Consider the following 27,515-nt stretch of genomic DNA (forward strand, 5'->3'; position numbering starts at 1 on the left):
GCTCAGTAGACCTCAGCGTGTGCAGGGAGTGGGTATTTCAGAGGGGCCCTTTAAGGGAGTGTGTGACTAGAGCTCCTGGAAGGACTTGCCGGCCATGCGATGCCGTCTGCGGCATTTCCTGGCTTGTTCTTTCAAAAAAGCAGCCGGGTCTGCTCTGCTCTTCTCTTTTGAAAGAACGGCTCAATCTTTGGATCCACTTTCTGTGTGTGGCCACAATTTTTCAAAAGAAGTTTTTTTGGTAGAGATCTTCTGAAAGTAGTTCTTTTGAAGGACCACTGTAGTGTGGCCATAGCCACAAAGAGGAAGTGTTGCCACTAGATAAACTCCTGCTCATATGCAGTAAATACATTTAAAGCTGTCGTCACTGGTGTAAAAGCAGTGCTTTTGCTGTGAACAAAAACCTGAAGTTTTCATTATTCTAGTGAATAAAAATGCAACTAGAACACAGAATAATATGAAAAAGAAAGTTCAATAGTCATTCTTCACACGATGAAAACTCGGTTTGGAGAGAAGGAAAGAGATCATTGATTTTTATTGGGGCTACATTAGAGATTGCTACTTTTTCTAGGTTCATTGTGATCACGTGGTTCACAGCTTAACAGAGCACACAAATGACATACACTCTGTGGTGATTTCTATCTTGAATAAGAAGTCAAAAGATACCTGAATTTAGAAATTTATGTGATACTGGGGTCCCCACTATAGGTTCTCCCCCCACCCCCTTAGCTGCCATTTTAAGTATCCATCGTTCATCAGTAATGAAATATGTTCCTGTTCGTATTCATCCTGATCCACACATTTGTCATTTGCAATTTAATCAGTTCACCTTTTGCTTCACTCTTCCCACCTGCCAGCAGCCACTGTTCTCCCGCCATCTGCTGGTTGCCCACCTCCCAGCATCCCTTGCACTCCATGAAATGGCTATTCTGTCTCCTTGATCCATCACTGACCTTGTGATTTCAGCAGAACTCCCAATGATTTGTCACACACTATCTATCAATACCTTCAGACATCCTATCTACTAAAATGACCTGCCACCATACCTTCCATGAAAACTCTGAGATTATTTCCATCTCTATGGCTAATGTGCCCAAACTGTTAGGAAAAAACAATACTACATTTTCTGCACCCATGCTTGCATTTGTTGGCACTCTCTGGTTGGTACTAATGTCCGCTTTACACACATGCAGCTATTTAGTGTGGTGCATCCTCTTGAACGTTTAACTTTTCCAACTACTGCTTGGAATCCATTTTGGACCACGCATCCAAATGGGGAAAACTTCAGGATCAAGTCTCAGGGATAACCATGGAGAGGTAGCCATGTCAGTCTGCATCTTCACAAAACAAAAAAGCAGTCCTACAGCACTAAAAAGACTAACAAAACGATTAGGCAATGAGCTTTCATGGGACAGACCCACTTCCTCAGAGCTGAAGATGTGGGACTCTCCCATGAAAGCTCATCATCTAATAAATCATTTTAAAGTGGTACGGAGCTAACCATGTTAAGACTATCTGCAAAAACTTGGAGAGGTCTTGTTCCACCATGGGAAACCAACAGATATATTAGTGTTTTGAGCATGTGCCCGCTCAACTGAGGGTTGTGAGGTCAATCCTTGAGGAAGCTGTTCAGAGATCAGAGCAAATAGATATCAGGGATGGTGCTTGGTCCTGTTAAGAGGGCAGGGGGCTGGACGAGATGACCTCCCAAGCTCCCTTCCAGCTGTAGGAGATTAGGGCATAAGCTTCCTGGGTAACAGCTACTTCATGAGATGCACTGGAGTGGAAATTAGAGTGATGTTACCCCGGCCTCTGTAATGCCCACTCTAACTCCAGCTCCTCGGGGGGGGGGGGTGGGGGGGGCAGCCACACGAGCGCATGGCCGAATACACCGGTTAGGCTCCCGGGTGCCACACAACTCAGGGGTTAAGTTCACCTAAGCACGGCGCTCAGGGCTCATCGGAAGCTCCAACGGGGAGCAGGCGGAACACAAGGCACCTGCCACAGCAGCGGCGCCCAAAGCTGCCGGGTGTGGACGTGGTCTCAGCGCGGACTGACTTCAAACCCGCTCCGCGCACACAGGGGGAGCGAACCTCCCCAGAACCGCTCAGGCGAGGGTCACTCCGGACCCGCGGCGAACCGCCCGCCTGAGCAGTCTCTAGGCGCGTGCCCAAGCTACCCCCGACTTAGCCCACGGATTCTCGCGAGGTCTGCACTCCCCGCCCTTCCCCCTAGAATTCTCGCGAGGTTTGGGCGCGGCCGGGCTCGCACGGCTCTTCTGACCGCGGGTCACCCCTCGCCCAAGATGGCGGCAATGGGCGCTGAGGAGGAGCAGACGGCAGCGGCAGCAGGGGGAGGGTCCCCGTGCGTGGGGCGGCGGCGAAGCCGGATGCTGCTGGTGCGGCACCTCCCCACCGACCTGACGGCCGCGGAGAAGGAGGATCTGCTGAGGCACTTCGGGGCCGTGTCCGTGCGGGTCCTCTCCGACCAGGGGCGGCTGGTAGGCAGAGGCCGGAAGGGTTCTGGAGGGAGGGTGACCCCGTAGCACTGGTGCGCGCGGGGCAGTGCAGGTGGGGAGCCACCCTCCGCCGGCGCACACCTCTGGGCCCAGGCGGCGCCGGTCATTTGCGGCAGGAAGCTCCAGCGCTGCCCTGGCTCTTTCCGGTCCGGGGAGACGACAGCAGCATCTCCGCCCTCACCCTGAAAGGGAGTTGCGGGTGTGTTCTCGGCCCTCCGTCCCGGGGCTGTGCTGGGGAAGGAGCCTCCCGCCTGGTGGGTATTTGATGCAGAGTCCGCTGTCTGGGGCTCCACAGCCCTGTGGTTGGGACTCAGGTTCCGGCCCTACCTGTGTCGTTTGTACAGCAGGTAACAGCTCTCGTAGCACAGCAGAAGTTTGAACCTGCGTGTGTCTCCCACAGGGCAGCGGAGCCGGCTGCTCACGACCCCCTTTGGTTTTTTCTATCCGCCTGGGGAGTACATTTTGCTCTGCGCCAAACAGTGTTTGGCTGTGCACCCTCAACGGAATACCTGCTGCCAGCGAAGGGCGCTCTGCTAACTGCACAAGCGCACAGCTTACAGGGAACACTGATCTCACATGCCAGACTAGTCACTACCGTGAGGCATCCTCCCATGGTTGAGGCTGTGTCTATACTAGACATAGAAAGTCAACTGCAGCTACACAATTTTAGCTATGTCCATTGTGTAGCTAAAATCCATATATCTGTGCTTGGCTAACTTGTTTGTCTTTACAGGGGAAGGTCAATAGGAGAGTCTTTCCTTTCGACCTCCCTTAGTCCTCATGTCTCACGATGAGTACAGATGTTGACTGTGAATCTGAGTGTGTGATTTTGCATGTTCAAATTTGATGTGCAAAATCAAACCCCACAAGATCTACCCTGAACGGGTCAATCTTCCGTGGTAGTGTAGTTAAGCCCTCAGATTCTATCTTGGATTCAACTGAAGTTTTGTTGAAATTTATGGTCCTATAAAAACTTTAAAAGATCTTTAAAAATTCACAAATGGCCCTCATACAGAGCTAAGTTGATTTCAGTGGGGATCCAAATAGGTGCTGGAGTCTGTCCCCAGAGAGTTTATTTCAAGATAGATGGATGACAGAAGATTAGCTAGAACCCTATATAATACACCAAATTTACACATATGAGTCCCATGCCCACTGAAAGTTTTTATTTTTATTGATATATAGTGGGGTTAGCCTTGAGGGTCAGTGGAATAAAAATAGAGATTCCATTCAGTCATCCTTACCCTCATGCTTTTTTGTGACCCATATACTTCTTTATCATGTACTTCTTGCCCCAAGTATACATTTGGTAGACTGAAAACATGAAACTGCAAATAATTAACTTGGAAATCTTTATTTATAATATACCTTGAAATGTAATTTCTAGTTGTAAATCTTTGCAAAGTAACATGTCATTCAAAACTTCACTCTGATATTATTTGTCTCTTATAGTTTTTTGTATTTTTTTCCAGAAACATACAGCTTTTGCTACTTTTCCCAATGAAAATTCAGCTGTAAAGGTGTGTATTGGGCTTTTCATTAAATATTTCAGCAAATGGATTCTTTTCCCTACGCTTTTAGCTCACTTTTAGTACTTCTGTCTTCTCCTAGCATTATGATTTATGGAAAAATATGTAAGAAAAAGTATAGTGAAAATTGGTTCAAATATAAACAAACACTAATGTTATAGGTTTGTTTATAGCGAACATAAAGGTCATGTCCCACTGTAATTGGTAGGCTTGATAACATTTGCTGAAGGACTTTACATGTGGTAATGTATGCACATTCAGGACAGCAGTGTGGGGAAAAAAAACTTGATGGGGTAGGGATGTTGCTAGGATGATAAGCAATTTGCAAACAAGGTAGAACAGTTATAATAATAATAATGATAATGATAATATACAGTAGACTCTCGACTTATGCAGCTGTTGCGTTCTTGCAACCCTTGCATAAGTCAATTTCCCATGTAATGTGAGGGAGGGCACCAGCCCTCATCAGTTTCAAGGCTCCAGCAAGTGGAGGGGAGTCAGGCACCAGGTGGCAGCCTGGCTCCTGGATCTCCTCTGCTGAAAGGAGCTGGGAACCAGGCAGCAGCCTGGTTCCCAGTTCTCTGCCACTCTGGGACCCAGGTGTAGCTTCTCCCCTGCTTCCCCCAGCTGAGGGAAGCCCAGGGGAAGCTGCAGCATTGGGGGTCCACCACTCTTCCCCCAGCTGGGGAGCTGGGCAGGCAGACAGCTGCAGAGCGGCTTTGAGTTGTGCTTAACTCACATTAATGCAAGTTAAGTGCGACTCGAAGTCACGCATTTCGGCGTTTTACTGTATAGCACTTCTTGTTGGCAGATCTCCTGTTTCTTCCATAAGGATGCAAGCTTCGTAATGTCAATTTTACATTTAGAAAAGCGGAGAAACAGAACTGTGAAGTGGCTTGCTGAATTTCACCCAGGACTTGGGAAGAGACAGAAATAGAACACAGGTTTCCTGAGTTGTCTTTTAGGCCACACATACTATAATTTCCAGAAAAGGGAAGTTGATTGTGTCAGTTGAGTAGTGACTTGGCCTCAATTGGCTCTGCTGTTCTTTATTGTCGTGTCAAATATGACAGAAATGTTAGTTAGCAACTCTGGCTGCTCACCAAAATCCAGGCTTGCTGACTTGGCAGATCTTTACAGAGTCAAAGTTTAGGAATCTTGGTTCTCGAGTAGAGGTGGGGAACTCAGAAAAATTCAGTTGGGGTCATACCCAAAAAAAAAAAAGCCTTAGTGACATTCCCTTCACTCACACTCAGCTTGGGGTACCAGGGCTCCACTTACGCTCTAGTTCCATGGGGAGAAGGGGCCATCATACCCTGGGAACTTGCTGTAGCATGGATCATAGGGCTGGAAGGGACCTCAGGAGGTCATCCAGTCCAGCCCCCTGCTTCCAGTAGGATCAACCCCAACTAAGTCATCCCAGCCAGGACTTTGTCAAGCCAGGACTTAAAAACCTCTAAGGATGGAGAATACACCACTTCTCTAGGCATCACATTCCAGTGCTTCACCACCCTCCTGGTGAAGTTGTTTTTCCTGAGATTCAACCTACTCCCCTCCCTCTGTAACTTCAGACCATTGCTGCTTGTTCTGCTGTCTGACATCACTGAGAACAGTTTCTCACCATCCCCTTTAGAGCTCCCTTTCAGGAAGTTGAAAGCTGCTATTAAATCACCCCTCAGAGTTCTCTTCTGTAAACTAAACAAGCCCAGATCCCTCAAACTCTCCTTGTAGGTCATGTGCTCCAGCCCCTTAATCATTTTTGTTGCCCTCCTGTGAACCTGCTCCAGCACATCCACATAAGAACATAAGAATAAGAACATAAGAATGGCCATACTGGGTCAGACCAAAGGTCCATCGAGCCCAGCATCCCATCTGCCGACGGTGGCCAATGCCAGGTGCCCCAGAGAAGGAGAACAGAAGACAATGATCAAGTGATTTATCTCCTGCCATCCATCTCCTGCCCTTGTTATGAAGGCTAGGGCACCATACTTTATCCCTGGCTAATAGCCATTTATGGACCTAACCTGCAAAAATTTATCAAGCTCTTTTTTAAACCCTAATAGAGTCCTGGCCTTCACAGCCTCCTCGGGCAAGGAGTTCCACAGGTTGACTGTGTGCTGTGTGAAGAAAAATTTCCTTTTATTAGTTTTGAACCTACTACCCATCAATTTCATTTGGTGTCCCCTAGTTCTGGTATTATGGGAAAAGGTAAATAATTTTTCTATATTCACTTTCTCCACACCATTCATGATTTTATATACCTCTATCATATCGCCCCTCAATCGCCTCTTTTCCAAACTGAAAAGTCCCAGTCTCTCTAGCCTCTCCCCATATGGGACCCTTTCCAAGCCCCTAATCATCTTAGTCACCCTTTTCTGAACCTTTTCTAATGCCAATATATCTTTTTTGAGGTGAGGAGACCACATCTGCACGCAGTACTCAAGATGTGGGCGTACCATAGTTTTATATAGGGGAAGTATGATATCTTTTGTCTTATTATCGATCGCTTTTTTAATAATTCCTAACATCCTATTTGCCTTACTAACTGCCGCTGCACACTGCGTGGATGTCTTCAGAGAACTATCCACTATAACTCCAAGATCCCTTTCCTGATCTGTCGTAGCTAAATTTGACCCCATCATGTAGTACGTGTAATTTGGGTTATTTTTTCCAACATGCATTACCTTACACTTACCCACATTAAATTTCATTTGCCATTTTGCTGCCCAATCACTCAGTTTGCTGAGATCTTTTTGTAGTTCTTCACAATCCCTTTTGGTTTTGACTGTCCTGAACAACTTGGTGTCATCTGCAAACTTTGCCACCTCACTGCTTACCTCATTTTCTAGATCATTGATGAACAAGTTGAACAGGATCGGTCCCAGGACTGACCCCTGGGGAACACCACTAGTTACCCTCCTCCATTGTGAAAATTTACCATTTATTCCCACCCTTTGTTTTCTGTCTTTTAACCAATTCCTGATCCATGAAAGGACCTTTCCTCCTATCCCATGACCACCTAATTTACATAAAAGCCTTTGGTGTGGGACCGTGTCAAAGGCTTTCTGGAAATCTAGGTATATTATGTCCACTGGGTACCCCTTGTCCGCATGTTTATTAACCCCTTCAAAGAATTCTAATAGATTAGTTAGACACGACTTCCCTCTGCAGAAACCATGCCGACTTTTGCCCAACAATTCGTGCTCTTCTATGTGCCTTGCAATTTTACTCTTTACTAGTGTTTCTACTAATTTGCCTGGTACTGATGTTAAACTTATCGGTCTATAATTGCCAGGATCTCCTCTAGAGCCTTTTTTAAATATTGGTGTTATATTGGCTGTCTTCCAGTCATTTGGTACCAAAGTGGATTTAAAGGATAGGTTACAAACCACTGTTAATAACTCCGCAATTTCACATTTGAGTTCTTTCAGAACCCTTGGGTGAATGCCGTCTGGTCCTGGAGACTTGTTACTATTCAGCTTATCAATTAATTCCAAAACCTCCTCCTCTAATGTCACTTCAATCTGAGTGAGTTCCTCAGATTTGTCACCTAAAAAGGCTGGCTCAGATTTAGGAACCTCTGTAAGATCCTCAGCCGTGAAGACTGAAGCAAAGAAATCATTTAATCGCTCCGCAATGGCACTGTCTTCCTTGATCGCTCCTTTTATATCTTTATCATCCAAGGGCCCCACTGCTTTTTTAGCGGGCTTCCTGCTTCTAATGTATTTAAAAAACATTTTACTATCGTTTTTTGAATTTTTGGCTAGCTGTTCCTCAAAATCTTTTTTGGCTTTTCTTACTACATTATGACACTTAATTTGGGAGTGTTTATGTTCCTTTCTATTTTCCTCACTAGGATTTGACTTCCACTTTTTAAAAGCTGCCCTTTTCTCTCTCACTGCCTTTTTAACATGGCTGTTTAGCCATGGTGGTTCTTTGTTAGGTCTCTTACTGTGTTTTTTTATTTGGGGTATACATTTAAGTTGGGCCTCTAGTATGGTGTCTTTAAACAGTTTCCATGCAGCTTCCAGGGATTTTAGTTTAATTACTCTACCTTTTAGTTTCTGTTTAACTAGCTTCCTCATTTTAGTGTAATTCCCCTTTTTGAAATTAAATGCCAGAGTGTTTGACCACATCCTTTTCATACTGCGGTGGGGGAGCCCATATTGGACCCAGTATTCCAGATGTGGCCACACCAGTGCCGAATAAAGGGGAACAACCACTTCTCTAGATCTGCTTGAAATGCTCCTCATAATGCACCCTAATATGTTGTTAGCCTTCTTGGCTATAAGGGCACACGGTTTATTCATATCCAGCCTTTCATCCACCATAATCCCTAGGTCCCTTTCCGCTGTACTGCTGCTTAGCCAGTCTGTCCCCAGCCTATAACAGCGCTTGGGATTCTTCTGTCCCAAGTGCAGGACTCTACCCTTTTCCTTGTTGAAGGTCATCAGCTTCACTGCAGACCAGATCAAAATAAGCCAGGGGCTGGATCTGAGGTGTAAGTTCCCCACCTTTTTTTCTAGGCTATTGTTTTGTTTGCAGTGAGGTTTGAACCATGCTAACCACAACTGTGCTTAAACACGGATGTTGAGTCTGGAATTGTAGCATGGTTTTCTTGAGTAGTGTGGAGAGCGTATATTTGAGAATTGTTCTGGAACAGTATAGAGTATGTAGAAGGCCCTGTCTTCTTTTGAGTTGATATGTTAGAAGCCTGTAAGATGAGTCAAAATTTTTCAATTATTAACATTCAACTTCATTTACCATTGTGTTGACTAGCTTGATTAAATGTCCCTGAAATTCCTCAGTCTTCAGTGGGCAGTTTTTGATCTGTGGCAATTCTTTTCTTTCTCTCGACTACTCATCTGTTCTTTTCCACAACTATGTAAATTGTTTAGTAGCCTTTTGGAGGGAGATTTCTCAGTGAATGTCAACATTGCCACTTAACTCTAGGGTTAGTGGGACTTGATTCTGCTGAAATGTGTTAGATCATGCCATTTTTTGAGCACTTACATGGCATTTTAACACCAGATTAAGATTTCTGTAATCTGTGCTTGAAACTAGGTTCCTGGTATTCACAGTGCAGTACATAGACACAAATTAAAGTAACCATATCCCAGATTTCATAGTACCTCTTCATCCCCACAAATATGATCACTCAAGCTCTAGGACCATGGTACACAGGAGGTAAACTTTACTGCCTTCCCTGCATGCAACCAAGAAGCAGTTTACGACGTAAAAGGCTTTGTTTGGTGGTTCACACTTCATTTTAGACCCAGAAGGTTTTCTGGTGGTGTGTTTGCCGATCAGTGATTCAAAGACAGTGTGCTAATGCTGAAAAGGGCCACTTCCATTTCCACTTTCCATTGACCTGTGGTTAATAGAATAGATTGTAAAGTGTTGAAATAGAAAGGACTAAGGAAGTACAGTAAATGCTCACTTTACGTGTCTTGAGGATGCGCAAAACTCACTTTAACATGAGTTTCACACAACTTGAAGACGTGTGGCTGTCAACATGCCTAGCTTATCGCAGTTGCAGGTAGCTAGATAGGCTAAGAGCCCCTTCTCAGAGCAGCAGTAGGCACCGCTCTGGGAAGGTAGGAGGAAGGCTTTTAGCTCGCCTAGCTGCCTGCTACTACGGGCAGCCGGGTGGGCTAAAATCCCCTTTCTAGAGTGGCGCTGCTGTCAAGGTAGGGAGAAGTTTTAGCCCCAACTAGCTGCCTGCTGCTGCAGGCAGCTAGGGAGACTAAAACCCCCTTCCCCACTGCCAGGATCAGTTCCCTCCCTCCCAACCTGTGCGGGGGCCGGGGGGGGGTGCTCCCAGTGCACTACAGCCCTGCGTGCGGCTAGAGCTCCAGCCCCCGGCACAGCACACAGGGCTTGTGCTCCAGCCCCCTGCCGACCAACCTCGTGGACCCTGCTCTGACCTCCGCAGACCTGGCTCCAACCCCCACATGCCCCAGCTCAACTCCACCCTCCCAGCCCACCCCAGGCTTAGTCCTTTGGCCCCAACCCACTGCCCAAGACCCTCTAGACTTACCCAAAATTTGGGATATGAAGTGTTGCATGGGATACAGCCCTCACTTATCCTGAGGGACTACTGTATCCTTTGAGCTGTGTATATGTACATCTGACTCCAGGACTCAGGTTGGCTGAGCAGTGGCTGCTCTAAAGAAGAATAGGTCTTGGACCCTGGGTCCATGCTTAACTTGAGCTCAGGCCCTCTACCCTTTCCAGGCCCTGGGATGCTGTGTCTGAGCCTTGGGTTAGCGCAATTGCAGTGTGAACACAAAAGGAGTTGGGCTCTGGCACAAGCTCATGTTGCAAAACAGGTGTATCCTTAAAAAACTCTTAAAAGACTACATTCTTTAGGTCAACTAGTTTTGTGTTCCTTTTGGCATAGTCAGTGGCATCTGATAATTGATGAGAGGCTAGTAGCCTTTGCAGTAACTTCTGATTAGACCCCATCCTATCATGACTTTGCAGGTGTTCTACTAGTGTATTTTAATTATCCTATTAATAAATATAGAACATTTAAAATTGTATACGAATGGAACAGATTAGCTGAATAGATTTTGGCTTAATAATTACTTTTTAGTCTTATTTAAGGGATATTTGACAGTTACTAATGTTGATACAGGTATCAGTTTTCCTGTATGGTACCCATGTGTTTCCAAAAATAACATACAAAAATCAAGCTGCTTTGATTATAGTAAAGTAATTTTCCAGTATAAATAAGTCAAGGCTATAAATAATCAAGGTTTCAGTGATTAAAATGTAATCACTGAAACCTTGATTATTTATAGCCTTGACTTAGCTGTTCAGAGAATCAATAGAAGTTAATGTGTTTACCTTTCTCTTTCCAAGGTCAACTTTCACCCAAGTTTTGGTTATGTTATGGTATGCTTCTTTCTTTCTCTTCCATTTTAAATGGTAGAAGTTTAGGTGAAAATCAGGCTATATATTAGAAACAGCATCTGAAGGGGCCGGATATTGGGAAGAAAAAATGACCATTTGAAAAATGATGAAAATATTAATTTATACTGGAATCTATTTAAATATTTATCTTTATTAACTGAATCTGCATATTCTTTGTTGCTATTGTGGTTATTTGAAGGCATTGTCAAGACTGCATCAGCTGAGACTTTTAGGTCACACTTTAGTTGTTGAATTTGCAAAGGAACAAGACAGCGTTAATGTTCTTAGCCAACCTTCTCTCTCAGAGAAAAATAAAAGGTATGTATGCACATAATTGTTTCCATGTTCAGAGATTTTTATAACTCTGACCATAAGAATGAGAAACAGTTTTTAAAATGTTGACAATTTCTGAAGTTTTCATTTACAATTGCAGAATAAAACATGTTCATTTAAAACAATTATTATATTTGAGTCTAATTCCTACAATAAGGGTAACGGGAGTTGTCTGGACAGTGACTTTTTGTTCACTTTACTCACTTCAGATTCAGATGTGTCATCGTAACATAGAATAATCCAGTAGTTGCCAAATGATTGGTCTTGACTCACACGCTGGTGCAGAAGGAAGTCCGTGAGAGAGAGGGATGAATGGAGAACAAGTCTGCCCTGCACTCACACCACAGTGGCAGCTCCTGTGTGCTGGAGATGGGTCCAGCTTCCCACTCTAGGCATTGAGACCAGGCTTATGGGATAACAATATCATTCATGAGTAAGAAAATAGGCTCCCTTTCCACCCGATCCAGCACGTCTCTACACTTCCTGGAATTAGTATTTCAGTGCTGGGGCTGAGGTTACTGCTGTGGGTGGTTGATGTCACCTTGGCAGGGTGAGGAAGAGGAGCTGGTGAGTGAGTGAGGAAAAGGAATTTTTTTGGACTGGCATTCCATGAATTTAGCCTCTTATGTGGGTTTTGAAAAAAGACAAAGTTGGAGGAACAGGGGTCACTTCAGTAAAAAGTTTGGGACCATCTGCTCTAATTTGTTTGTCACCTCACTGGTTTCCACTTGCAGAGCAAGACTAGTTGTTCAGTGACCTCCATATTTGTTGTTCAGATTGGTATACAAGACTCATATATTAGGAATGGAACAATGTTTCACATCTGTCATTCAGGGGCCAGACTTTTCTGTGGGAGTTGAACAGAGTGCACAGCAGTTTGGAAATTTCCATTTTGTGTTACAGGGGTGGCTAACCCGTAAGACTGAGCCAAAATAGCTGTAGATAGAGTGCAAAGAGACGTATTATGTTTTTTTATTTTTTTTATCAATCAGTAAAAATAAATACATGGCTCAGTGCCCTGCCCCAGACCCTAGCACCCTCAGCTGCCCTGCTGTAACTCAATCCCCTACCCCTCCTCCAGAGCTAGGCAGCCCCAGCCCTTCTGGCCAGACTCTAACTGAATATCTGGGACTCATCGCAGCTGCCACTACGCACTTCTCCCTGCAAGTGCTGTGGCTCATGCACAGAGAGTGGCAAGCACTCCAGGCACACACCTTTGAGCAGAAGCCACACTTCATTGCTTAAAGAGCTGCGCACAGCTTGAAAGATGTGGGTTGGCCACTGCTGGTGTATTGTCTTACATGCCAGGCAGAATCTGACTATAGCCTCAGTTGTCTGAGGAACCCTGCAGAAGTATGTGATTCCCTTTCATGGCGTTTCTTGCAGCTTAGGGCCTTAGTAATTAATTCTGTTATCAAATTGCTGTTAATATTTTGAATATAACACAAAAAATGGCTGTTTGTGTCATTTATATTTCATGTGTATTCCTCTAAACCTAAGCCTTTTTCTAGCCCCATTCATTCTAAATTCTAAATATTACCAAGGAATGTGATAGTTTGGGTCTCTAATCTGCACAGAATACTCCATTTCCAAAGGAGTCCATAGGGCATCAAATAAAATAATCAAGACTGAAATGTTCCAAGTTCCTGATTTAAGGTCACAAGACTTAAAAAATTAAAATCATATCACACCAGATCTGGCTTAATATCATGTAAGTGAAATGCATCATTAAGTTGTCTGATGATATTTGCATTAGACAGTACATAAAAAGGTTTTGTCTGATAAATTTTTGTTTAAGTAAAATTAAAATGAACCATAAAACAAATACTTGATTTGTACATAAAAAAAAGTGAAATTTTTCATAAATCACAATTTTATACTTTGGTATTGCGCGGGATGGTCTTCACTTTCAATGTCTTGTTTTCTTTAAAGAGCACAGGACAAATTTTAAGAGACAAAGTACTATAATTACAATTCTAGCACCTTCTGCAAAAGGTGTAAAGCCCAGCAGACTAACCCACTGTATTTTGGAATAAATTTGGAATGTTACAAGTGAAACATGTTTCATATTCTTCTGCTGAGCATTGTGTATTATATATTTCATGGAATTTTGCCCGATTTTAATTAACACCAATCTGTTTTTCAGGTCAGAAGAACCAGTGGAAGAAGAGAGAGAAAGGAAAGAGCCAAGCTGTCCGAAAATAGAAAATGGAATTGCTCCCAGCCATGGGCAAGTGCTGATTCTTTGCTTAACTGTTATATTCTTGACATACTATAATTATTATAAAAGTCTCCTATACTTCAAATATTTATATTATTAAAACTTCAAACATGTAAGAGAGGTTAAAAATGTGCATAAGTGTTGGTGGAGTTGTGGATGGGGTGGGCAGTAATTTTTGATGAGGGACCACTCCAAGAATTTGGAAAGTGGTGTTCAGGGCAGCTGTCTTCCATGTTGTTAATGGAGGAGATGCAGGGTCTGGGTGCAGAAAAGAGCTTGGGGTAAGGGATTCTCATGCAGGAGGGGGTGTGGGGTGTAAGAGAGTTTGAGTGAAAGAGGCAGTTGTGACGGGGAGACTGAGGTGTGGGGGTTTGGGTTGTGACCTAGGGCAGAAGGAGGTTTTGACCTGGGACAGGGGATACGGATGCGGGGCTGGAAAAAGGTATGGGTGCAAGTTGAGGGCCAGAGACTGTTTGGGATATGGGTGAGTTTGGGTTGAGTATTGGGGAAGGTGAGGTGTTGCAGAGGGCTGTGGGAAGGTAGAGGTGGGGTTCCAGAAGCAGGTTCTGGCTGGGAGACTTACCAAGTTAACTCCTTGCCAGCAGCTCAGCAAGTATCTGTCTGCCTGCCTGCTTATGGCAGGGGCCACTTGCCGCTGTGAATAGCCAGAAGCCTGTGGGAGGTTGAAGGGTGCTTTGCAGGCTGCCTGTGCTTCAAAACAGGCAGCTCCCACTGGCCGGAAACCAGTCAGTGGGAGTGTTCCCCTCCTTCCAACTACTCAAAGACAAACAGGAACCCGCAGCCTCTTTTCTGAGTGGGGCAGGGTAGGCAGAGAGCCTGCTTGAGGCTCTCCACTGCATCTGTGGGCCAGAGCCGATGGCTTAGCTGGCCAAATGCAGCATGTGGGCCAAATTTTGCTTAGCCCTGAGTTAGGGCCTTAAGATGGGCATGTAACCATGCACAGCTCATTTTGGACCGAAAGCTGTAACTGTTATAGACAAAGGAAATAAAATACAAAGTTGTGTACAGACTCTGGCCCATCTAGTCCAGTAGCCTGTTTCAAATAGTGGCTAGCATTGGATGCTTGAGAGGAAGGTATTGTAAACACTGTAGGAGATAGTTGGTGGTGTAATCTATCTGCCCTGTTTTGTTAGGACTCATCCTGGTCTCTAATAGCGATCAGCTTAATCCCTGGAACCAAAAGTTTAATAGCACTTCCACGACTATGGGGTTTTGGTTTGTTTTGGGTGTTCTTCTACTTTGGACAGGAAAACAGTTCCGAAATTCAGAGTTTAGTTTTGTGCTTTATTTTTGGACTGAGATGGCTGGATTTTGTAAAGTGCTGTGTTAATCATAAGTAACTCTGATGTGTTTCAGAAGTTAATTTTTTTTTTTTTTTTAATACTTCTGAGCTCAAATTGTCAGGTTATTTGATGTTGCTTCTGGTTTACCGATTGTAAATGTTTCTGAAATGTTTATTTTTCCTCAGGTTAACCTTTCCTATAAACTCATGCCTCAAATATCTATACCCACCGCCTTCAAGTGCAATCCTTGCAAATATAGCAAATGCCTTGGCAAGTGTACCTAAATTTTATGTGCAGGTAAGTGAAGAACTAGCAAAGCAAAGGAATCCAAGTTAAATGTCAATACTGTCTTTGTTTATTTAAATATATACTATAACAATTGTTCTACACAGTGCTGTTGTTTTAGTTCTTATGGATAATTAAGCCTTGGTTTTCCAGGGCTAGGAGTTAACTTTTTGCTATTAAATAAGTAATTAAATAAATACAGAAAACGTTTAGTTGGCAAGAAGATGGATGTAATTTCACTAGCATTGAAGTACTGCACTATACTTCCTGTACTCTGTTTTTGACTGATGTACTCAATATTGTAAATTGGCTCAGAACAAACCATTTGTGTTAATTTTACTTAACTCTACTGTCATGTGTCTCTAGTATCTGTTGTTCATTTATTAGCTACCTTTTAATTTTAGTCTTTGTTTCTTCCTGGCAGAGTATTTAGTTGGTAAGATAAGCTTCATGTGGGGTTAGATCTTCAGTTAGTGTACATTGGCATAAGTCTGACTTCAGCAGAGCTATAGCAATATACATCTCTAGGGAGATCACCAATGATGCTAAGTTCTTTTACAATATCAGTGCTGGAAGTGTACAATATAAGTATTAAATACTAAAAACATTAACTATGTCTTTTTTTATAGTTGAACTGAGTTTTAAAGGATACTTGTTGAAATAATTGCAAAGATACGTCTTAATGGAGTGTAAATTGAAGATTGCAAATATACTGTACTGATAACATTTCTGCATTTAACAAATGTGGCTGTTGTAAAATCTTTTATGTCACTTAAAACTGAGTAGATTTAAAAAAAAATCATATTAAAGAGTTAGAAAGTACTGTGCCAAAGAACTACGTTGTAGATAAAGGGCATTTTATACTTATTTTTATTTTAGGTGCTGCATCTTATGAATAAAATGAATCTACCCCCACCCTTTGGACCAGTTACTACTCGACCACCCATGGTAAGAAATTTTGTGTTATTGCATTTAATATTAGTGCCTTGTCATAGGAAGTCGTTCAATATTTTCTGCTGCTTAGGTATTTGTGCAGCTGTTGGATGTGTTGACATGGGCTCCAAACTAATGTCAGGAGGAAAACTGAATCTTTCAAAAGCATGAGATGAAAATGACTGTGTTGTGACCTTTTAGTAATATCATCAGAATATTCCAAAGAACAAATCAAGGGCAATAAAACGGAGGTTATGGCAGTGAAAACAGTATCTTGTAGCGGTTATAGGAAATATGAAATTCATTTGAACGCCACACTGTTAGTCTAAAATAACTAATGCATTAAATGTTCTTTGATATGTGGATTTATACAGTTCTTATGCGATTCAGACTGCTGATGTGAAATCCACACGATCACTTGCTTTGGCCCTAGGATTTAGTTTTTGTGATGTAAGCAATTTCCCCAGTGTTACAAAGGAGAAGAAACAAGGAAGACCAGAACCTGTGCCCCCAGTTCTCCACTGTCTGGACACAAGGAGTTGGCTCTAACTCTGATCCCCAGTTCCCTCATGCCGGCAGATTTTAAAGTCATTGAGGGCTTGCTGTAAATTTATGGCTTTGGCAGGATCCGGCGTAGGGGAGCTCAGTTCCAAGCATCCCACAGCTTGCCCTTGCATTCTACCACCTGCTTTTCCAGGTATGAAATGGGTAGCTGCTTTAAGAGATTACATAGTGCACAGTAAATTTAGCAGACCAGTGGATTTACACGGATGTTTTTGAAACTATCCTGTGCATTCCAAATACTGCAAATGTAATGGTCAGGTAAAAATTAGTAACAATTCCAAATAAAGCAGGGTTGAGCAAACTTTTCAAGTCTGGTCCCAGTTACCATCCCTGCAATTAACAGGGCTGAGCCCGCACCCCCCCAGACCCTCCTCCCAACAGCCCTGGAAGCAAGTGTCAGTCTCCCAGAAGTGATGCATTGTGCTCCCTTGGTGGTGACAGAGGTTGTGGAGGGTAGGGGTAGACAACAGAGGTGTAGAGTGTGCAGGGGGAGGGGGAGATGGAAAAGGTTAGAGAAAACATTGGTCTGGGGTGAGATTTTAAGTCTTAGTGAAACATACAAGCCCAGTGCTGGGGAACCAGGGTGAAGAGGCTTCTTTCTGTCCCGCCACACACAGAGTTTCCTGGCTGGCTGCCATGCCAGGGGGCTCCCTAGAGCAGCAGCATCAATATGGGCAGGGGTAGATGCAGTCCTGCTGGCACACCACAGGTTACGTGAGTGCAGCCAGGCAGCATGCGGGACAGCTGGAGGACTTTCAGGGACGTGCGGGCTGTGCACCTGGTCTGCTAAATTTACTGTCCAATATGGCAGGAGTGGGCTTGGGTTCTGGCCTAGGGAGAGGCAGCAGTGGCAGTGTACGTGCTTCCCTGGTGCATAGGGGGAGTGGCCCATTGCAAGTGAGAGCAGCCGGGCCATGTCTTTCCTGCACTCACTCCCACAGGGCAGGATTTGTCCCTAGCTAATGACATTGCAGCTTCAGGGAATGGGACTTCGCTGTGTTCCCTCCCCCCATGAAATTGCATCCTTCCCCATGCCCTCCCACTTTGCTCACCCCTGCTAAAAATGCTGAATAGCTTCTAAAGAGAACTGAATGTTTTCATTTTCATTGACTTCAGCACTTTGTGCAACTGTTCTCGTGTTGTTCATCCAAGTGGCCGTAAGCTCTACAGTAAAATTCATCATCAAACATGAGGTGGTTTTGGTGTGGAAACTGCTCATGATATTTATTTATCTCTTTAATCAATAGCTAATCCTTACTACACTTGTGGGTAAGTATCAGCCCTATTTTACAGCGGGAAAGAATTTATGGCATGTCCAAGGCCACAGAAGCGATTCACCTTAATAGCTAAAATTAGAATTTTTGATCCTTTTGGCCTTCTGTCATATGCTCACACTATGCTCCTTTCTAATCTATAAAACAAGGAATGGAAAACCAGAACTCTGGGTTGAAACAAGCTGTTTTTCATTTTAGTTTCTGAAATGGTCTTATTAATTCTTCAAATTTTAAAATTGTGAATGAAGGGTGAGAGAAAAGTGTATTAAGTATTTTGTTGTTTTTGGATGAATTATTTAATGTAAAATTCTCGTGAAACTGAATTTGTCACATGTGAAGAGAGAAATCTCAATAAAAATCTTGAGTTTTAAAAAGCATTCTTTTTCTCCTGCCAGTTTTATCACATTTGAGGCTTTTATTCAGAAAAATATTAAAGTGTACAGCTTTCCAAAGTTTAAAGACTTAAATTATATTTCTTCCATTGATTAGTATGAAGAATATTTACCTATGCCTGTGCCGCCGCCTCCGATCCCACCACTGCCTCCAGAGGAGCCTCCTTTGCCTGAAGAGGAGGAAGATCAGTTATCTAGCAGAGAAGAATCTGAATATGAAAGTGCTGATGAGGAAGAAAAGGAGAGGTTTGTAATAATCAGTAACAAACCGTGTTGAAAAAATGCTGTTCTTGTAGGTCTCAATCCAGCCAAATTCACCCTCTGTGCCTCCTGGCTTACAGAAGCTCCAATTTTATGACTGAATATCCACAGGTATTCTAATATGTAGATGGCCTTTCCAGATATAAGTTTTAAAGAAGCTGAAGTTCTTAATGTGCTGTCTGACAGCAATCTTCTGAAAGTCAGTCAGGACATGGATGAACAGGATCACATGGCTCAGGAATTAACATTACTAATTTCCATACACTTGTACTCAATCTCCTCTTCCTGAGTGGGGAGGATCTTTTATCTGTTAGGGAAAGACACCGGAAATTCAGTCTGTGCTCTGGAATTGATGTCAGCTTTCTACCTACCTGCCTGCTGAATGTTCAGACAGATTGGGCTTGTCTACACTACCACCTTCTTTCGAAGGAAGGATGGTAATTAGGGTGTTGGGAGTTTACTAATGAAGTGCTGCCATGCATAGGCGGGAGTTCATTAAGCGAATTTCCCCCCCGTGGCAACTTTGAAGTTTTAAACTTTTGAAGTACTGGCACGCATCTAGCTGCGGCTCACCCGCCGGTACTTCGAAGTGCAGGGACAACTTCGAAGTCCCCTTTCTCAAAATATGCACAGCAGCTCTTCATTAGTAAACTCCCAACACCCTAATTACCATCCTTCCTTCGAAGGAAGGTGGTAGTGTGCACAAGCCCATTGAGTGTGATGCAGGAGGTGCAAAGTTCACACCACTCATTAAGTAGCTGTGTCATTTGCTTTTGATTTTGGATTATGTCTTTTATTTTGTTCTGTTTGTGGGAGGCAGACATTTTCTAGCTCTCCACCCTGCTATTACCCTGCATTGAGGCCAGTGATAAGGGCTTTCCTGGCTCAAATTGATTGTGCATGTATATGTATTATGCCATGTATTTTATGGGATTATACCTTTAGGGCAGTCTTCAAAAAATATTTCCCTCTGCTAACATGGGGTGGTGTGGGATAAAAAGCAATCTTGGATAATGGAGGTTGAATAATCTTCCCCAGCTCTGTGCAGCTGGCAGCTGGCCCTGGGGCACCTGCCTCAGGCCAGTTGGTAGTCTGCCTCAGGCAGCTGACTGCCCACCCTGCAGAGGGGACCTGGCAGCCAGTGGCACCCCCTTCTACCTCTCCCCATGTCCCTTCCCCCTCCCCAATTATCCAGCATATTCAGTTACCCGACCATCAGTCAGTCCCTGTTATGTCGGATAACTGAGATTTTACTGTATCTAAAATTCCTTGAATGATTGAAGAACTTAACTAACCTGAATTAGAACAAATACTTTAGGACCAATAACATTACTTTATGTAAAGTTTTAAGAGTCATACTAATGAAACTTTTGTTTTTTTGGGTTTTTTTGGTAAGTTTACCTTTCTATTTTAGTGAATGGTTTAGTCTTTTCTTATGTCTGTGTACTGCTGCAATTTAAGAATCTGTGTTCTCATCAGTCTAAACATTCTACACAGCTGTACTCTGCCTATATATCACAAATGTTATTCGTATATAATAGAACAGTTCAACACATTTAAGTTTCAGAAGTCCTGTTCAGAAATAAGTAGCTGCCTCTCTAAAATAACATCTTTAAATTAAAAACATAACTATTTTGGATTTCTTTGTATTTCAAAATTTAGAATGACTAAATTGATGGAATTAGCAACCATTCAGCCTAAAAGACCAATAAACACAAAGCCGCGTGGTGTGAGAAAAAAGCAAAAGATAAAAGACTTGCTGAATGTTCCCACATCTGCTCCCCAAAGGTACTGTGTTGTTGTTTGTATTTCTGTAGTGTTAATCAGGTATTGAGAATAAGGAATAATCCCCAGAATTGCCTAACTCAAGATTTCATTTTTCTATGTCACAACCCATAATACAGAGGGTCCTGCAGCAAGAAGTGCTGTAGGTGACCCTTTCAGTTGTTCAGGTGGTATTTATCATGCTCTGAAGTCTCCAAGACTTGCATTGATCTCAAGCTAGTTCCATAGCTGTTAATCCTTTGAGAATGTTATTCTGATCCTTGTCAGATCTGTTTGCATCAATTTCGTTTATATCAAGTTTGAAATTGACCTGAAGGGAACCCAGATTGCTCTTCTATCCAATCTGCCTAAGGGCTGGAAAACGGATCTGAATAGGCTCAAGCCATTCAAAGGCTAGACTGCAGGAAACTGTTGGCAAAAGATACACCAACTGCACGCCGCAATTGGCGTATCTTTTGCCGACAGCTCCGTTGGGAGAGGCTTTTCTGACATTAGGTCTGTCCACACAGCACCAGATGTTGGAAAAGCACCCTCAGTCAAGACATCCATTTTTCCTTGTGGAATAGGGTGTACAAGGATGTTGACAGGCTGCTTCCAACTGGCAAATCTCTTCCAAGAAATTTTGCAGTGTGGACGCATGTTCTTTCGACACAACTTCTGTTGACATAAGTTGTATCGACAGAAGCCTGCAGTCTAGACATAACCTAAGAGAAATATGAAAATACAAAAAGTAGTAATTCTCTTTTTCAGTGCTTTGGCATCTCCAACTTTATACCACTCTGTCCCTAAGAAACAGCAGTAATACATTGATCTCAGGGCAGTTGACTGTTTAAAATGCGTTTGCACTCTTCCCTGCACACCAGAAGAAAATGAAAGGGCTTGTTATGTGTTGGAAAGGCAGAGGACATATGATATTTTTGCTTTGTGGATTGTAATACGGTTCTGCTTTCGCAGAGCTCTCCGAAAAATATTGCTTAATTTGCACTTGGCTTTCATGAGGAACACTTTACTGTAGCTGAGGGGTGTGCAAAATGGGGGGGCGTGCCGTTTTGTAAGGGGGACACAGCCCTGCAATTGTCCAGGGCACCGCCAGCCTGTTCCACCCTGGCCTCCCCAGCAGCTTCCAAACTTCTGCTGCATCGCCAGTCCTCTGCTTTCTCCTGCAAGACCTCTTTTGCTGCATCACCAAAAGAACATCGCCCTCCACGCCCCCCCATCACCATCCCTGCTCCTGGGCTAATCAGAGTGCACAGAAGCTTTGTGTTAAGCGGTGAGGGCAGCCAGTGAGTTCCCAGCTTGGTGAGGTACCCTCCTGGGGTGGTCCTCCCAAGTACCCCTCCCCTTTTGGGGCACCCCGTCTAGCATCCCAGCACCACCTTCCTAAGCATCCCACCCACTCTGAGCCACCTCCCTCTGCCACCGCGTCCCTTCCTGTGGCCCTCCCACAAGTTGGGGGTGCCCTGGATAATTGCAGTGCTGTAAAAGGGGGCACAACCTAAAAAGTTTGTTCATACCTCCTCCAGACTTATATTTGTCTTTAATGATTTAAATTAAAGGTAAGCTACAAAAGATTTTTTTTCCCCAAAAATTGGGCAGTTTCACTCTCTTTAAGATGAAAGCTTTGGCAGGTGGATTGCAGGGGTTAGTATAGTTTGATATATTCTTTCTACTTAAACAATATCAGCTCAATTGATCCTAACATCTTCTATAATTCTAACTGAAATAGGGAAAGTTATACTTCAGCATGTGCCAAATTGGTGCAGTTGAAGCTTAAGCTCTCCCTGAGGCATAAACTACTGATTGCTAAAGTACAGCTGGCCTTTTCTTTACCAGAATTGTACTTGTTGTTAACAAGTTCACTAATATATGCTGTGATACCATCCCTCTTAATCCTGGTCTAGACTTAGCTCTGAAAACATAATGTTGCTGAAGGGCCCTTACAGAATCCCGGGGCATAATTAACATGTGTTCTTGCCTTCTAACTGAAAGGATGATGTTGAATATTACAGGGTTTTTTGTTGCTTTTTTTTTAACTTTACTAATTTGCTTAACTTTCATTTTTGGTTCTTATGTTATGTCATTTGTTCTCCTTTAAGAGAGACTTAAGACGTAAAGACTTTACAGGTAGAAAGGACCATTATGGTCCTGTGCTCTGGCATCAGGCTACAGAACCTAACCCGCCCACTTCTGAAACAGACCTGTACTCTGTGGCTGACTCACTGAAGTCCTCAAATCTTCAGTTACAGGGAATCATTTACTCATCTAGATCAAAACAGCTAGAGATTAACATCCGGTACTGCAGAGAAGAGTGACCACCCACATCACCTCTGGATTTCTGCCAGTCTGTCTTGGAACAAAATTACATCCTGACCCCACATATGGTGACCATTTAAATACTGAGAAGATAGTGACACCCAATAGCTGGACATTCCCTGTAATTAATACAGAGCCTTTCCTATCAAATGTCCCATCTTCAACCATCATGAATGGGCTTTTTGACATAGTAGACAACCTCAGCATAGCACCCCTCTTATGTTCAGTCTAAAACCTATTTATGTTTTGCCCACGCTTCTCCTTTTGGAAAACAGTTCCAGAAATTCACTCCTTTCATGGTTAGATGTCATCTATTTTCAAGCGCAAAACTGAAGCTAAGCTTTAAAGAAAAATAGTATTTCTTTCAAGCCTGCTTTGTTTAGAAAGAAAACAATCCTCGTTTTTTTTCTTTAGCATGCAATTCCAAAGAAAGTGAATTTGGTTGTGCCTCATTTGCTATTTTTCTTAGGAAATTTTTCTTTATTTTGACAGTCTAGCTGTAGTTGTAAGGTATTCTCAGATTTTTTTTCTGTTTGCCTACTAAACGTTGTATCTCCAATTAACTAACTATGACCCACAGAAAGTTAATAAGTCTAGAGTTGCTTTTGAAATAGAAAACTGATGTACTAATTGTAAACCATGTGAAATGTAACTTGAAAATATACATGGATTAAGTTGATTGTGCTTGTTTCATTGACTATGGAAACTTTAAGATTGATATATTGTTGTTTTCAACAGTAATCTGCATCCTATACTGTCGCCTTCGGATGTGTTTGAACAGCCGCAATCTGTAGGTTATAAAAAAATTAAGTTCCAAATTTCTGCAGACATTCCGGCTGTTCTTCAGAAAAGCTTAGAGAGAGACCAAAATAATGGTAAGAATATTTATCCTTAAATTCTTCTTTTAAATTATTTCCATTTTTTTCAGATGCAAAGAACAGGCAAGATATGTTAATTGAGTTGAATATTTTTATATTCTGTGAGTTAAAGAATAAAGGTTCTGTAAATAATGCTGGTTGGTTTTTTTTTTTTTTGTTTTTTTTCCAAATATTCATTTAACATGACTTTACATGCAATGAATTCAACCTCTAAGGCCCATACCATTCTTAAATTTTGGGTCAACATAGTCTGATACTCTGTTGTGTTTTTAAAAAAAAAAAAAAAAAAAAATGCTGGTGTAAATACAGATTAATGGGAAGGCAGTGTTCCTACAGCAATAGGAAAAACCTCTTCCATCACTGTAAGCTGCACCTATGCTATGGCCATAGCAGTGCCACTCTGGTCATCATACTGTATGTGTCATTCAATCCAGAAACCTTGCTTCTTCTAGGATTCTGTCTTTTATAAAGACTGTCTCTCTGTTTAGTTGCAATTTAAAATGTAGGATGGGGGTGGGATTTTAAGGGTCTAATGTTGCCTTCTCAACACAAGATGTCTCTTTCAAGTGAATTATGTACTTTGTTTTTAAAAAGGGAGTCTATAAATTATGCTGAAAACTTAACATGGGATAAAGACACTTGGGCTATGTCTACATTATAATCTTCCAAAAGAAGTCCTTCCGGAAGATCTCTTCTGAAAGAACTTCTTTCGAAAGAGTGCATCGGCACACAAAAAAAGTGTATCAAAAGAGTGATCTGCACTTTGAAAGAATGGGCCAGGGATCAAAAAATCCAGTGCCATGAGGACTGCTCTTTCAGAAAAAGAAAAGGGGGTGGGGGGGGAGCCCGCAGAGCATCTACGCACATTTTCTGACAAAAGAAGTTTTCAAAAGAAGGCCTTCTTCCTGAAGTAGGAATGGAAGAGGGCTTTCGAAAGGAGTGCTGCATTCTTTTGATTTAATTTCAAAAGAATGCTTGTTGTGTGTAGATGCTCTGGTAGATATATCAAAAGAGCCCCCTTTGAAAAATATTTCGAAAGAACTTGCTAATGTAGACATGGCATTTGTGTGTGCTTCAGCTTCTAAGAGTAGCATTTCTGTAGTTATCAGATTATGCAAAGCCCCAGTGTGCACTTTGCTGATACTGTGCATTTTTCTTTATAGTGCTGGGTCATAATGATTTTTTGTAGTGTTGTTTTCCTGTATTGTGAAGTTCCTGTAGATAATCTTATGGAATATAAAATGAGAATTTAAAAAAAAAAAAAAAAAAGTATGAAAGAGTGCAATGGTGTCAAAAGGGAGCAGTGGGTCTTGCTGTTAGGTATTTTCTCCAGCAGAGTAAATGGTGGAGTATTATGTGAAGCAGGCATCTTGTTTCAAAGTAGAAATTGGAACATGTTGCTTTTCATACATCTGCAGAAGACAAATAATCACTACGTATGTACTAAAATTCCTTTCTGTCTTGATGTATTCAGAAATTAAACCCTTAAAAATTAGGATATTCTGGCTTGGAGTTTATCCTTCCCTTCCCCTACCCCTGAATGCACACTTTATTTGGAATATGAATCAACTGTTAAACGTTTTGTACAATGTTATATTCAACTTTCAGATCTTTATGCAACTACAGTAGAAATAACTAATGCAGGATTTGGAAAGATCTTCCCAGCTCCCAGCTCTAATGATAAAGAGGAGTCAGAAGATGATGATGATGAAATACCATCAGAATTTGTTTCTAGAAGGGAATTGGAAAAAGGCAGACTTTCTAGAGGAGGTATTTTCTTTAATATTACTTGTTTTGTTTAAAATGGGAAGTTACATTACTGCTACATAGTCTACAGCAGCAGTGAGCAATCATTTATTCATGGAGTGGCCACTCCAAGAACTTGGTAAGTGGTCAAGGGCTGCTCTCTAACATGATATTAATGGAGGATTTGCAGGGTCTGGGATGGAGGTTGGATGTAGATGGGATTTTGAGAGAGGTGATTTGGAGTGCAGGAGGTAGTGTGGGGTCTAGGAGGGAATTGAGACCTAGGGCAGGGATTGGGGTGCAAGGTCTGGGAGAGGGTATGGGCACAGGAGAAGATTCTCACCTGGAGAAGGCATGCTGGGTCTGGGAGGGGCTGTAACCTGGGTTGTAGGAGGTAGAGAACAAGGTGCACAGGTGTTTGGGTTGTGACAGGGTGCAGGGTATGGGAGGTGGCTTGGGTGCAGGAGTGGGACTGCAGAGGGTTTGTGTTGTGACCTGGGGGCAGGGGAGCAGGATGGGGCGTGCTTACTCCTGGCCAGCAGCTTAGCATGACCCTCAGGCAATTTGGAGGGGAGGGATTGCTTGGTGACTTGCTAAACCCAGGGTTGTGCGTTCAGTCCTTGAGGGTGCCATTTAGAGATCTGGGGCAAATAGATTTAAAATAGAAAAAAGGGAGGTGGTGCTTGGTCCTGCCAAGAGTTCAGGGGACTGGACTCGATCTCCCAGCTCTATGAGATGTCTATCTCCATATATATGATTTTCCTGCCTGCTGCACCCTCACATGCTGATCAGAGAGGCCCACTGCAGGGGCCATGTGCTCTATGGGCACTGCAAACCCTGGGTGGGGTCGGGGAGAAGTAAAGTGTCACATTGCTTCCGTCTTATCACGATTATGCATTTTCTGGCTAACAGGAGCTGCCTGGACTGTGCTTGTAGCACAGGCAGTGTGCAAAATCCCTGCTTTGCTTCTCCCCCACCCGTCTCCCCCACACCTAGGGGATCAGGGTGTGCAAAGTACATGGCCAGTGTTGCTGGGGCTACTGCTAGGTTGCAGTTTGGTGGGCTGCGTCCCGTGCCTGAGCTGCATTTTGCCTTGCCCTAGTCTGAAATTTACAATAAACTCTGTCTTAACCAGCATTCTATCATGGGGAACGCTCAAATAACCGGCTTTTTAACCATAAGTAAATTTTATTTATGTTTTCTGTAAGTACAGTATAGTATAGTGAAAGTAAATACAAATTAATACAGTATAAGTTTACAGTTTACAATACTACTGTTTGTAAACAAAGTACTCTGCATGCATTTTTGTTTTCTTTCTTAGTAGCTGATCTTGGTTTTTCTTTAGTGTTATGCATTGCTAGGTTTACTTCTCTATTATCCAGAATATTTGAATATCTGGCAACCTGCAGGTCCTCGGGCTGTCGGATATGTAAGAGTTTTCTGTACTACGTGTGTCATAAGATAATTGGTTTTGTTACAATGTATAATATTTTTGAAGATGTTTTTAAAAAGCTGAGATGAAGATTTATTAGGTCATATAACACATTGATTATTCTCTCCTTTCTCTTTTGGTCAAGAAATGGAAAAACTTTCCATTTTCAAAAATTATGAGCCAGGTGATCCAAACTGTAGGATTTATGTGAAGAATTTGTCAAAACAAGTTCAAGAAAAGGTAGGTAAGACTTTATGAAAATGTTATGTTTTTTCTTTATTTGTTGTCTTCTCTTACACGTCCATTTTAATTTCAGGATCTCAAATTTATTTTTGGAAGATATGTTGACTTTCACTCAGAAACTGAACGGATTATGTAAGTTATTTCAGTTTTTAGTAAAATTAAACTATAAAATTAAGCTTTTACATGAATGGTGAAAACCACAGTAGAAATTGCAGTAATTTTAAGTGCCTTTTGTCTGCGTCTTAATTTTAGGGTGGGTGGGGTGGATATCAAATTGCAATGGAAAGGTTAGTTGTAAGGAAAGTACAGAATATTTTTGCATGCAGTTAGCAAATGGTGGAAATGTGTCCATTTGAAGTTACACTTCAGCACAAGATACCCAGTTTCAGTAAGTCATTTGGAAGTGGTGTGCCTATTAACAAAATATTTTAACATCTACCACATAACATTGCATAAGGACTGAAGAATAATTTTTTAAAATGCAGCATTTATAATCTACTTAATGTGTAAGCAGCTGCAGCCTGCTGAGTGGAGTGATACATATGGCTCTGAACACTGAGCTTTGGGTCTACACCAGAGACTGGAATTA

The 27,515-nt window shown here is 42.6% G+C and overlaps 1 protein-coding gene across 3 annotated transcripts in view; it reads left to right on the top strand.

Moving 5' to 3' along the window:
* The first annotated feature begins 2,298 nt into the window (after positions 1 to 2,298).
* RNPC3 (RNA binding region (RNP1, RRM) containing 3) overlaps positions 2,299 to 27,515 on the top strand; it is a 52,645-nt gene continuing 27,428 nt past the window's right edge. For all 3 annotated transcript variants that reach the window (XR_012646534.1, XM_075002324.1, XM_075002323.1), the window contains exons 1-12: positions 2,299 to 2,497; positions 3,988 to 4,035; positions 11,162 to 11,280; positions 13,442 to 13,525; positions 15,006 to 15,117; positions 15,985 to 16,053; positions 18,366 to 18,514; positions 20,192 to 20,317; positions 23,366 to 23,502; positions 25,114 to 25,275; positions 26,829 to 26,923; positions 27,000 to 27,058. Coding sequence is in view for 2 of the 3 variants with exons in the window: in XM_075002324.1 (XP_074858425.1) it covers positions 2,303 to 2,497; positions 3,988 to 4,035; positions 11,162 to 11,280; positions 13,442 to 13,525; positions 15,006 to 15,117; positions 15,985 to 16,053; positions 18,366 to 18,514; positions 20,192 to 20,317; positions 23,366 to 23,502; positions 25,114 to 25,275; positions 26,829 to 26,923; positions 27,000 to 27,058 (1,355 nt within the window). In the remaining variant the exon portion in view is untranslated. The remainder of the gene's footprint in view (positions 2,498 to 3,987; positions 4,036 to 11,161; positions 11,281 to 13,441; positions 13,526 to 15,005; positions 15,118 to 15,984; positions 16,054 to 18,365; positions 18,515 to 20,191; positions 20,318 to 23,365; positions 23,503 to 25,113; positions 25,276 to 26,828; positions 26,924 to 26,999; positions 27,059 to 27,515) is intronic.

Source organism: Carettochelys insculpta, chromosome 9 (genome assembly GCF_033958435.1).
Source record: "Carettochelys insculpta isolate YL-2023 chromosome 9, ASM3395843v1, whole genome shotgun sequence".
Classification (NCBI taxonomy): Eukaryota; Metazoa; Chordata; order Testudines; family Carettochelyidae; genus Carettochelys; species Carettochelys insculpta.